Here is a 13,472-nt window from a genome sequence, read left to right as displayed (position 1 = left end):
CGGGGTGAGCTAGAGTTCCTCTTAGGCACGTCATGCCATGACATAGAGATAGTATTAGCCAAGTTGTAATGTAACAAAGTGCCATCCACATATGACTGAAAATTTATATGGGGAGATGAGTACAAAAATCAGACTATGCTTTTTGTGGCCACTAGCCCCAAACACTCTTTGATGTGTAATGTGATTTGCAGGGGGTTTCCTTATTTTGCAAAACAAAAATGGACAAGGGGGTAGCAGCCAGCCATGGAGAATGCCATCGTGAAATACGACAGAACTGGATGATTTGGATTCAACTTGTCCACTGCTACCCCTATTACGACAGTCAGTATGTGAACGAAGATATGATACACGTGTATAGGAGAAAACGTAAAGAGCCAAAGGGTGTAAAAAAAACAAATTTCCCATGTTTACATTGGATTTTGTTTTTCATGCCGATGAACACAAAAAAACGAGAAAACATAAAGAGCCAATTTCAGCACTGAACACAACAAAATACTTACCTTGCACGTGCATGACATAAAGAGTTTCAGCAGTTGATGTCAGGGACTGGCATGTGACAACTTTCACTAGTGAGAAAATGGACTTTCGATAAAAGCTGCATGCGAAAATAATTGCCATGAACATATCGTCACAATTGCATGAATGGAAAATACCCATCATATAGTTGAGATCATGTAGAATTCCTGTTGAAAACATATTGTTACAATTTGCAAAGGAAAAGCTGGATGAAAAAAGGAATTATGCAAATAATATCTTTTAAATTCTGAAATATTAGTGAAATTGCCATCATAAATTGAATGAAATTAACAACAATGGATTTTAGTGGGCATTGAGAGAATGTTTTGCCATCTAATTTTGTAAAAATTAGAAACAATGTATGTGCTCTTCGCATACAACTTTCAGTGGGTTTGCTTGCACTTGATATCATGACGAAGAAACATTGAATAGAGTAGAAAAATACGTTTTGCCACTGTGTACTGCAAAAATTTGACATCGCCATGGTATGTTAGTTGCCAAGGGAAAAATAAGGGAGCTTCAGAAAAGGTTTACACTACATGGTATTGCAAAAAACTTGACATGCAAAAATAACATCATTTGCCATGTACATATAGTATAATTTGCCAAGCAAAGATGACAATATTTGCCATGTACAGCAAAAAAACTAACAATTATGCTTGTAGAAAAATGCAAGGCCTCCTGTTTCAACTCAGGATGCCGGTACTAGACACACTACAAGGCTAGCACAACCAGCTGTTTTAGCGCAACCCAAGTAGTCATAAGAGATTGTCGCAAGCAGCGTGCAAACATGCATTGCAATAAGAGCATCTCTAGCAGACCCCTTAAAATCACAATCTGTAAAACTGAAATGCGGGTCAAAAAATGCATTCTAAGGGTTCAGTTTAGCTACGGCCGAACAGATACTGTAAAACGAACTGTAAAACTCGAATAAAGAGCTCCTTCCTCAAGTCCGGCCGCTGCAACCCCTTCCCCCAGCCATCCGCGCCGGCCACGCTGGGCGCGCCCAACCCCATCGGCCGTCAGCTGTGTCCCGTCCCCGCCGGCCGCTCCCCGTCGCCCGCCGGTCGTGCCCCGTCGCCCGTCGGCCGCACCCCGTCACCACGCTGTCCGCGCCCAGCCTCGCCGGCCACGCCCCGTCTCCTCCGCCTTCCGCGCCTTGCTCTATTGCCAGCCGTGCCGGCTGAGCCGTGCCCCTTTGCCTGCCGCGCCGAGAGGATTCCGGCGGCCAGGACGATGCCATGGGAGGCCACGGCGATGTCGACCTGGTCCAATTCGAACCGGCGGCGATCAATTGCAGCGTCTAGCGGCCTTTTCCGGTGTGCGGTGATGAATTCCGGTGAGTTCAGAGCGGACTCCAGCAAACTCCGCAGCGGCGTGTTTACTCTGACGAGGTTTGACCGGTATACGGGGCCCCTTAGGTTTGGCCTTCCAACCTCCAAATATAAGGATTTCGGGTGTGCATTTTTGGTGCCCTTAAAAATTTACGGGTTGGACCACTTTTACGGTTTCTGTTCTGGACACTTTTTTCAACCAAAACTGTAAAACGCAAAAATTATACGGGTTTGACCACTTATACGGGGTTTGCTAGAGATGCTCTGATGTAGAGGCAACGCATGTGCCAAATGAGTGGCAGGCGTCCAACTGGGATGAAAAGCAATCTGAGATGGTGGGGCATCCATCTCCGAGAACTGAAATTAAGCTTGGCACATTTTTTTTTTGCAAGCTCAAGACTACTATCATGAATATGCAAAGTCCCATGGGTTCTCAATTCGCATAGAGCATCGCCCAAAGGTCAAGCCAGGGGAGTACCGTAGGGGCAAGCTAAAGTGCTACAAAACCGGGGGAAACAAGAACGATGCAACAACAAAAAAACTAACAAAGGGGATTAAGTAGTCCCAGAGGGCAAAAGGACCACTCTAGTCTCTAGAGGCGACTTTATTATTGAGTAACAAAGTGAGTGTGTTTTAGCTTGAATAAAAGCAGCCGAAATTCCTTTTTCAGAAAATAAATACAGCCAAATTCCTGTAAATGGAAGCAATTTTTTTGATGATTCGCTTGTTATACCAACAAGTGCGTCGGTCACACTGCTAGTACATCCTCTTTTTTCTTTTGCAAAAGACATAGGTCTATTATAAAATGTCATTGAAAGTACAAAACACTCCAAGCATAATAAAATTATCACAATCGAGATTCTTGGACAACCAAACGACATGCTCGCTTATTTGCCTTTGCTTTTTCTACTTCTGTCTTTGCACATCTATGCCAACTCGTACAACATATATAGTAGTACGCCCTATCCTTGTGCATTTGTTTTTGGAGCGGGCCTTGTGCATTCATCTATCCTATCTTTATTCGATGTCTTGCAATGCCACGTTATTGCTACGGATGAGGGCACGGCACACTAGCGTACGAGAGGAGGTTACGCATGCCGCCCCATTTCTCTCGGTTTCCCGATCCGGGCATGCACGCGCGCACGTTACACCCACGTATGACTTGGCAGTCTGACCCACGAGCTAGACTCGGATCTTACCCAGCCACGACGACTAGTAAAACCCAGTCTAACTAACCGTTAACCCCTAACCATATCCATTGGGGGATAGCTTGGGGAATGCGAACCCGGCCACGCTATAAGCTCGGCCGGCCTCTTTCATCGCCCCAGCCCGTTCACAAGAACATCCTTCCTCTTCCTCAAGCCAGCCGTTTCCTTCCCGGCGAGCAAAATGGTCTCCGCCGATGCAGCTCGCAACATCGTCGGCATCATCGGCAATGTCATCTCCTTCGGGCTCTTCCTCTCCCCCACGTAAGCCAGCCTCCTCTTACCTAATCTATCCATGTACATGGAAGGCGGTTGTTGGTGACTTGTATTTGTTGCCTGTGTGCGCGCAGGCCGACGTTCTGGCGGATCTGCAAGGCCAAGGACGTGGAGGAATTCAAGCCGGACCCCTACCTGGCGACGCTGCTCAACTGCATGCTCTGGGTCTTCTACGGACTCCCCATCGTCCACCCCAACAGCATCCTCGTCGTCACCATAAACGGCATCGGGCTCGTCATCGAGGGCATCTACCTCATCATCTTCTTCATCTACTCCACCAACAACAAGAGGGTACACATATGATAGTACATCCCTTAGTCATTCCTCCTTAATTCTGCCCCTAAGGCCCTAACCCATGCATGCCCTTGCGCGCGTGCAGCTGAAGATGCTCGCCGTGCTCGGCGCCGAGGCGGCGTTCATGGTGGCTGTGGTGGTCGGCGTGCTCCTCGGCGCCCACACCCACGAAAAGCGCTCCATGATCGTCGGCATCCTCTGTGTCATCTTTGGCTCCATCATGTATGCCTCCCCGCTCACCATCATGGTACGTAAAATGATGTTCTACTCTTTTTATTTCTTGTGGAGGTTCTGCTATTTTGTAGAGTTTTATTTTGCACTCAATCAGTAGTTGCGTGTTAGGCCACGCGTAGTGAGAGTATCATGGCTAGTATCATGCATGCCAACTAGGATTGAGTATCATAATAAATACTATGCTACTATATGTCATGAATGACAATAAATAAGGTTAGATATAAGATACTACGATATGATACTATGCATTAGAAGGTACTACTATACACTAGTATCATATGCATGATACTACTCACTACGGGCAGACTTAATGATGCACGTGTGGCTAACCAACATTGTCCTCTGCTTGTGGACTTGCATTCCGTATGGCTAGCCAGCGAAACAACTTTCTGTTGCACCCGCCAAACTCTTGTGTTAGCTAGCTGTTGAGTGACGTTCATGATCTAACTAAAACCTGTGATCCAGCGCTTCATCACAAATGTGTGTGCGATAACTTGGGGATGCATTGCATGGATATATAGATCATATGTTCCTGCTGTTGTAATCTTTGCCTTTTGATGATCCTTCTCTTTTGCCAACTCTATGAGGTGATATGATGTCGAAATCCAAAAAAGGATACTGCACCGGCCACTGACATCGGGGTTCCATGAATCCCGTGGGTCATGCAGTCTAGCTTGGTGTCGTAACTTGTTTACTCATCATCTAGGTCATGTACATTTAATGACTCAGCCTTGTGCTTGTAACAAATTACGAAAGTACTAACTAACATTGTATCCTGCTTGCAGGGTAAAGTGATAAGGACCAAGAGCGTGGAGTACATGCCATTCTTCCTATCGCTGGTGAACTTCCTCAACGGCTGCTGCTGGACAGCCTATGCGCTCATCAAGTTTGATCTCTACGTGACGGTCAGTACACTACATACACATCTCATCAAGAAGTTGCAACTCAACCAAACTTACACTCTGCATCTTTTTTTTACATCGATATAATTAACCGTTATACCTTTTTTTCTTAATTATGTGTAGATCCCCAATGGCCTCGGTGCTTTTTTCGGCCTCATCCAGCTGATCCTCTACGCCTGCTACTACAAGTCGACGCCGAAGAAGGAGAAGAGCGTCGAGCTGCCCACTGCCGTCAACAACAACACTGGCGGCAGCGGCAACGTCTCCGTTACCGTCGAGAGATAACTCGGCTTTGCAACAGTAGCAAGCCCACAGCCAGCGATCAAATCCGGCCCACCAATGGCCGAGATTTTAGCCCAAGACATTTTGAACAGTTAAGACTTCCGGATGATGCTTCAACAAGTGTGGTGCTAGCTAGTACCATTTGTTAATGTTAGGTAGAGTCGTCTAAGTGTGCCTTTGTTTCGTGAACCATTGTCGTCTGTCTAGTGCAAAACTGATGGAACAATGTATACGTAGCTGAGTTGTCCCAGATAGTGAATGAGACCAGGCTTGTCACCTGCTCTCTCAATCTCTACTCTGGTTGGCGCGCAAAACATGTCTGGGCGGAAAGGAGACACGGGCTTCCTGGCTGACTGCTGCTCTTTTCACGTGACGATGCCTGCTTGTTGCTGCTCAACGTACGCTTGTACTGGCAACCTGTTCGTGTACGTTTCGGTGTGTGTCTAGTGTAGCAGTACATCAAATTTGGGCGTTAGAAGTAATAAAGACACCACTAACTTAAACTTGGACCTTATTATTTCTACGTAATATGCATGTATATAGAAATCTTGCACCGGAGCCTTGCTTTGTTGAGCTAGGGAGGCAAGAGGGTGCTGCTTTTTTCATTATAAATTTATAACTATCCAGATGTTACCCGCAAAAGAAAAACATATGTCATCTTCCGTACAATATTTCAGAGGGTGGTAAGTGGCATAATCTACAATTTCGGAAAATTCATGTGTGAAGATTGATTTTGCAGTTGAGCATGAATATCAAACTAAGACCGGTGCACGATGAACCCATGTTTCTACTTGGCTGCCCATTGCATGAATATCAAACTAAGACCGGTGCACATGCATGGGATACCATCATGGCATATGCACCGCATAGCAACATCACATATTTCTGGACAATGCTTAGTGAACATTCATACAAGTGTCTAGGAGTCATTGCTATTAGTTGCTTATTTAATAGTGCCTGGTTGAGACTTTTAATATGTTTAGTGTGAACCTTTGTCCACTTGGAAGTTGGAACCTTAGAACGTCTTCTTCAGAGTCTTATTGAGTTTTTTTAGGCTGCATGGTTGCCTATCTAAGCTATTCTGATATTTCTTGCAATATATATCTATTTGTCTGCCGTGGATGTGCTTATAAACTAGAGAAATTATCTCTAATTTCGAACAATTTTCAAAGGCCTTCTATCTACTTGACAAAATATTATGGAGCAATGTGAGTCTTACACTTGACCAAAATGAGTTACAGTATTCTATGCAAGTGGTTGTGGAAGTTGTGAAGTACCATCGACAGTTGGAAAATGATACTTTACGAGAAAGATCTTCATGAGGCGTGTTTTGGCCTAGTGGGAAAATGGTTCCGGTGTTTCTCACTTATGACAGAGCTTGATTGGGTGGGGGTCATATCTTTCCGAGATACATAAGAAAACAATAGGTTATGGAGCTATAAAATGCATTGGGAAGATGATTGGACGAATGGGGGGAGGGGATCTAGCTCCCCAATTCTCTAGGCTTCATAGCATCACCTTTTCAAAGAAGAAGCCAATCAAGAATATCATGGGTGATGATCAGATAGGATACCTTTTAGAAGAATACTTATGGAGGAAGTGGCATTATAGTGGTTACAACTTGAAGAAAAGGTTCAATATTTGCAAACGAATGATGAAGGAGATAGTCTGATTGGAAATTAAACAATGGCAAGTTATGTACGAAATCACTTTATTATCTTCAACTCATAGCAGGACTAGTGGCCCACTACAAACACCTTTAGAAGCTAAAGATCCCTTTGAAAATCAGAATTTTCCTTTGGTTGAGACTGAGAAAGAACATCTTAACACAAGATAATCTGATGAGAAGGGGATGGAGAGATGATGAGCATTGCCCTGCTCTGTGAAAGAGATGGTGAACCATCTTCCGTTTTAGTGTTCTTTAGCAATATTCATCCGATAGGTGGTGAATTGTGAGCTTCCAGAGGGCACCATCCGACGTTGAGGATATGCCCGGCAGATGAATTTTCTCTTTTGTAATGGAATCGTGAAGCTTGCTCCTTAGTTGGCAGTTCTCATTTACTAGTTCATTTGGAGGACACCCAATAATTTCTTTGGTCGCAAATTTCTTGATGATCATGCTTCCATCATTTTCTCTTTGAGCAATTATATTAACTTTTGGACGATATTACATAAAAGGTGTGGATGAAATAATCACGAAGAAGATATGCTTATCAACAGAGTTATCCAAGAGGTGTTTTTATGGACGCGCGAATGGGCTCCCATGGCAAAAAGGAGCCAAGAGGTGTTTCTTTCAAGTGGCTTGGACTTCTTTTGCTAGTTCTTTGGGCATTGATTGTTGAGTTTTTTTTTCTCTGGTGTTTAGGAGGCTTGAAGGAAGCCCTAGTGTGTCTAACACGGAGAAGGAACAGAAGGGATGGATGAGACTTTGGAAGTATAAAATACTGGGGAAAATTGTAATTTTATCATGGAGGCTGGCCCGAAAAACATAGAAATACTGCTACAAAATCAAAGAGAATTGTAATTTTCTCATGGAGATGATTTGTGAAGACATTCTTTTTTTGGAGTATCAATTACGCAATGTGTGTGGGTACTGGTAGCCAGGGACACCAGTGGCGGCGCCACGGTAGGGGCCAGCATGGTTGGCCGCCCCGGGTAGCCAAAATTACATATACAAAAAAAATACAATTCGTTTTAGTACATGGGCCAATACATGTGGGGATTTGCATGGGAGGCGCAAAGGCCCAGTTGCAGTCCACGATCTAAAACTAGTTAGCACGGCCACACCCAATCCTTCGACCTCGTGGTACAGGCATTCCAGAAAATCCCCAATCGAGCGGAGCAGCAGCGAGAGTAACCTAGCCGTCGCCGGCTCGCCGCCACAGAGCTCCACCTCGCCGGACCGTCGGCTTGTCGCCGAAGAGCTCTGCCTCTCCGGGCCACTGGCTGCGAGCACCTGATCCACATCCGTCGTTCGCTGGTCCACGTATGGGCGAACAGAAAGAAGCAGCGGTGCCGAGCGTGGCCTATGAGGGAGGAGGCAGCGGCGGCAGTGGATCGAGATCGACCTCATGCAAATAGTCCAATCTATTCTTTGCTACTAAATCTCAAGCTCCCGTTCCTTCAATTTCTAGCCAATTATTGAATAGGTTCAGTACTTGACATGGTGATTTTGTAATGTAGGGAATCTTTAAAAAGATGAAGTCAATTGTTGCTTATTTTGGAACTCCACCATCTAATGAATTTCAAGCTCCTATTCATGTTCTTGTTCCTGAACCTGATGCAAACATTTTATCCACTGAAGCCTCAGATGCAAACATTGTAGAAGATGTAGTTCCTGAACCTGAAGTGTATAATGAGCGCTCTCATGATAACACTTTGCAAACTTCTATTCTAGGATTTAGTCCAACTCACACTGAACCTGATCCTGGACTCCGGAAACAAATTGGAGATTACCCTACTCCAGAAATCAGAGATGCAGTGAGGAGGGGGTATTTGAAGAAAGGTCCATGTCAGCCGTATGGGCATGATTTTCCTCGAAACACTACAGATAACAGGGTATTCAGAGAGGAGTGGTTTGACGAGTTTGATTGGCTAGAGTACAGTGTAAAAGAAAACAAGGTAATTCTCGTGAGTTGTTGGATTGGTATGCTATAAGATGCAAAGCTACAGTTGATCTACTCAATGACAATGCTCCTGGGAATCATCAAATGACTTGTCATGAAATCCAGAAGCAAATGGTACAAGCTTGCGCAGAAAAGACCACCGAAGTAATCATGAATGAGCTTGGGCATAGTCATTTCTCTCGACTTGTTGATGAGTCTCGTGATGCATTCGTTAGAGAACAAATGGCTGTCATTATCAGGTTTTTGAACATAAAGGAAGATATTTTGAAAAGGTTACTTGCTGTCAAGCATGTAGTGAACACCAGATCCGCTTCTCTCAAAAGATCCTTGGATGAAGTGTTTGCTACCCATGGATTATCCATGTCTAGATTGATAGGGCAAGGTTATGATGGCGCCTCAAATATGCGTGGGCAACTAAATGGCTTAAAAAAACTGGTGCTAGATGAAAATCCACATGCGTTTTATGTTCACTGTTTTGCCCATCAGCTTCAATTAGTGATTGTGGCTGTTGTGAAGGGTATCCTTGTGTTAGTGATTTCTTTGGATATGCAAATATGATTGTAACCATGGTTAGTATATTTTATAACCCATTGAATATTCAAGTGAATCATTGTACTTTACAATGATTTTGACTTCTTGCTGACTTGTACTTTGCAATGCTTTGATTTGTAGGTCAGTGTTTCGTGTAAAAGAAAAGATGCATTATTACAGAAGCATCATGAAAAGATTGTGTGGCAATTAGAAAACGGGGAGATTCTTAAAGGAAGAGGCAAACATCAAGAGACAACTTTAGCAAGACCTGGTGATATGCGATGGGGATCTCACCATAGGACATTGATTTGGCTTTATCAAATGTGAGATTCGGTGATTCAAGTGCTACATGCTATTTCTCATGATGGGGAGCAGTGGCGGACCGCCACTTCAGGGAAACTGGGCGGGCAAGTACAAACAAAGCCCATTAGTTTTGCCCTCAAGGCCCAGTATACTCTCAGCGCTCCACTGTATTTACTGTGGGCTGGGCGGGCCATGGCCTGTTTTGGTAACACGTAGCTCCGCCAGTGATGGGGAGGATGCGGACGATAGAGGCAAAGCATCAAGTTTGATGAAATCTATGGAGGTCTTTGAATTTGTTCTGATCTTACATTTGATGCTTAAAGTGCTTGGTTTGACTAATGACTTGTCACAAGCATTGCAACAAAAGGATCAAAACATAGTAAGTGCAATGAACATGATTGTGTCTGTTAAAAGTTTATTGCAACAACTAAGGGATGACAGATGGGAGGCACTTTTGGCGGCTGCCACTTCGTTTTGTATTAGAAGGGAGATACCAGTGCCTAGTATGGATGAGAATATACCAGCAAGGGGTTACCCAAGGAGTTCCCGCAAAATGGTTAGTTGCTTCCATCACTACAAAGTTGAAATATTCAATGAGGTTCTTGACACAAACATAGCTGAGATGAATAACCGGTTCAGTGAAACTTCAACAAGGTTATTGATATGCATTGCTAGTCTAGATCCTAGAGACTCATTCAGCAGATTTAATCATGAGAACCTACTTGAGCTTGCATCTATGTACTCGATCGAGTTCGATCAAGAAGAACAATATCATTTGGATGGTCAGCTCAAGATATACATTGATATATATGATGAAAAGGTCTGATGTTTTTTGCAGTTGTGGCCGTCTCGCTAATCTTGCTCTCGAGTTGGTTGAAACTAAGGGACATATACACTTCCCTTTGGTTTACCGACTCATCACACTTGCTTTGACTTTGCCAGTGGCGACGACATCTGTTGAAAGAGTTTTCTCAGCCATGAATATCATTAAGACAGATTTGAGAAATAAGATATCTGATGATTGGTTGAATGATCTGATGATATGCTATATGTAGAGCGAGATATATTTGCTGGAATTGATGACAAGAAGATCATAGAACATTTTTCACAGCTTGAGAGACCGTAGAGGCCATCTACCAAACCCTCCTCGTATACTTATGACTTAGGGTAAATACTTTTGTTATTTGTTTCAAACTATTTGCTTACTTGTTCCAATACATGTATTGATATCAGCTTGTTCACCTGTTGTAGGTATCTATTAGTCATGGAGTTGGATATTTTGGGCCATGGAATGAATTATTCAAGCAGCGGGAGTCCAAGTTAGTAGTTATGTGTGACGTTTATGTTATATTTTGTGATTTTAGGTGGTTACAACCCAATTCTCGAGAATCTTGAACTGTTCTAAATCATTGGTCATGTAAATTTTCGAGTGCATCTAGCTTCATATTTGAATTTTATGAGATTTGGTTCAGCGGACTTCCATTCGTCAATCAAAATTTTATTCCTTCAATGTTTCGCCCCGGCTAAGTTCAATTCCTTGAACCACACTGAGGGACACGTATGGGAGAAGTTAGAATTGGGGAGAGCCTAATGCGAAAAATTGATTGTTTGCCATGGAAGAGGAACTGGATATAAAGAGTACTAGCTGATTGCTCATGCGTTGAAATTGGGGCACACATATTTTTAGTTGGTCAACATCAATTGTGTCTGACATATATCTTACACCCACATATTCAAAAAAATTGTAAGATTGATTTGATTTGAGCATGGGTAGGGGAAGGCAAGGAAAGTTTTGATTTAGTTGGGGTTTTGGTAAGATTTAATTTTATTTGGTTATGGGTAGGAGAAGGCAAGGAAAGCTGTGATTTAGTTGAGGTTTTGGTATGATTTGATTGAGTTAATGCAAGCACGTGGTTTTTGGGTGGACGGATGAGACCTAAGCCCTGAACGACGTACAAACTCCCCTTTAATTAAAGATGTTACTATGATGGTTACTCTATGAGCGTTGCGGAGGGCGAAGCGTGACTTGATTCACGAAAACATCTGCCAAAGTCCTTTGCATAAGCAATTTTATTACATGTTTCTTAGATGAGCTTGTTGCACTGGAGGGTGGGGAGATACAGAAAACCATGAGAGGGGTTCGTGAACAGAGAAGCAAACGGGGGAAGGGAACTGTGATGCGACCAAATCCGTAAAAGGAATGGCCCAGGATCGGAGTTTTGGGCTCTCTGTGGTGCTCTGGAGGACACAAATCATATTATTTTTCAGTGTGTTTTGGCCAAGCTGGTCTGGAGTTGTGTTAGATCGTGGCTCCAGGTCCCCTAGGACCCTTCGTCCTTTTGTGAGCTCTAGGCCCTTGGTAATCATCTGATTGGAATTACTAAAAGGGTTTTCTGGGTAGGACTTGGAGCGATTTGTTGGTCTTTGTGGATGATTAGGAATAAGTTTACCATCGAGTATGTTTTTCCTGCTAAGCCTGCTGACTGCTTATTTAAACCATGTGTGTTCTTGCAGCAGTGGGGATCATTGACTAAGACGGAGGACCGGGATGCTCTTAATCTCCTGATTTCTAAAGTTCAGGCCTCGGCGTCTTCTCTATCCAGACAGGAGCATATTGCTTAGATGTTTTGCGGTGCTTCGACCAGTTGCTCGCTAAGTCGTTTTCAGTCTTTCCGGCTTGCGTGCCGTGTGCTGGCCTGGGTGCCATGTATCTCTCCTTAAAATTGTGGGGCTACTCTGTGTTTGTTCGTTTTGTGGGTGTTGTGCGCTGGTACTCTGCCTGGTGGCTTTATTTATAAAGTTGGGCATATGCCTTTTTTTTTAAAAAAAAACACCAGAGCATAGGAGCGGTTTTCATTGTATCTTTTTTTTGAGAAATTTTCATTCCAATTACGAATCAGTACAAAGTAGTTGACTCTTACAATCACACTGAAACGCAAACACAAAGGACCTTGAACACCTAGAGTACCCTAAGACAACCATAACACAAGAAGATCTCCGGAGCCCTGTGTCATCATCCCTGAATCTTGAGAGAAGACCCCTGCAGCAGAAGGATCTGCAACCAGTTGCAAACAGGTCATCATCTTCGACCACGGTACAATTGCCGCCACGCTGCTTCCTCCTTTCTTGACACCAGCGCTGAGAGGGCATGGACATCAATCCAACACACCTGCAACAGTCGTCGCCATCTTTGGCTTTGAGTACCGCGAAAAGTGTCCCTTCCGAAAGGAAGAGAACTCAAGTCATCCGACCGGTCCAGCACCGCGGCTGGGCCATCCACCCGGACAAAGCAGGATCTCCCACCAGCATCAGCGCAAAGGTAGGAGAAGAACAGCAGCAACAAATCATACCAACAAGGAAGAAGAAAGGTCTTCGTCTCCCTGCATCCATCGCCCATCTGAGGATCCAAACGGCCAGTGCCGATGGACCTTCAACCACCATAGCCCGCGACCTCGACGAGATCCGGGAATCCCCAACACCGCTGGCTCCTAGACGAAGGCAAAAGCCTCGCCTGACCGCGAACGGAGCCCGGAGAAACTTATTCCGACGCGACACCACCGCAACGGCCTCGGCAGCGTCTCCCTCAACCCTAACCCTACCACACCCACCTAGCGTCACTGTATCTGATTGTGCAAGTGCGGTTGGCAGCATCAAAAAAGGAAGTCGAGGCAAAAATTTAGTGGTGATAGTGGTGACCCGAACTTTGATGCTCTTCAAATAGCTAGAAACTCTCTTGTTTTAATGCGAGGCCGATATGTATGGCTTCTGGAATGTCAACATTGTTGTTGATCACTGAAAGGTCCAGTGTTTTCGCAAAAAAAAATAATCTAATCAGGTGGTCCTCTCTCTCTAAAAGGAAAGGTACTTTTTTTTAGTGGAAAAATATGTATCTGGCTTGGGGCTGATCCATGGTATGTGGCTTAGGAAAACCATGGATGATATGCAATCATTGAATACCTGTGAAACAAA

At 44.1% G+C, this 13,472-nt stretch overlaps 1 protein-coding gene across 1 annotated transcript; it reads left to right on the top strand.

Moving 5' to 3' along the window:
* Nucleotides 1-3,141: 3,141 nt before the first annotated feature.
* On the top strand, nucleotides 3,142-5,416 carry LOC123160413 (bidirectional sugar transporter SWEET6a). The gene is made up of 5 exons (XM_044578232.1): nucleotides 3,142-3,319; nucleotides 3,406-3,622; nucleotides 3,711-3,872; nucleotides 4,645-4,764; nucleotides 4,885-5,416. The coding sequence occupies exons 1-5, from the start codon at nucleotides 3,240-3,242 to the stop codon at nucleotides 5,044-5,046; spliced, it is 741 nt and encodes a 246-aa protein (XP_044434167.1). The 5' UTR covers nucleotides 3,142-3,239; the 3' UTR covers nucleotides 5,047-5,416.
* Nucleotides 5,417-13,472: the final 8,056 nt, after the last annotated feature.

Source organism: Triticum aestivum, chromosome 7B, assembly GCF_018294505.1.
Source record: "Triticum aestivum cultivar Chinese Spring chromosome 7B, IWGSC CS RefSeq v2.1, whole genome shotgun sequence".
NCBI lineage: Eukaryota > Viridiplantae > Streptophyta > Magnoliopsida > Poales > Poaceae > Triticum > Triticum aestivum.
Note: the sequence above shows the minus strand (reverse complement) of the source record. Positions and strands in the feature narration are given on the sequence as shown.

Excerpts from the sequence above, each read along its gene's own strand:
- LOC123160413 (XM_044578232.1), top strand. The coding sequence starts at position 3,240 with ATGGTCTCCGCCGATGCAGCTCGCAACATCGTCGGCATCATCGGCAAT. Across the intron at positions 3,320-3,405 it reads GGGCTCTTCCTCTCCCCCAC|GCCGACGTTCTGGCGGATCT; the intron begins GTAAGCCAGCCT and ends GTGTGCGCGCAG. Across the intron at positions 3,873-4,644 it reads CCTCCCCGCTCACCATCATG|GGTAAAGTGATAAGGACCAA; the intron begins GTACGTAAAATG and ends TCCTGCTTGCAG.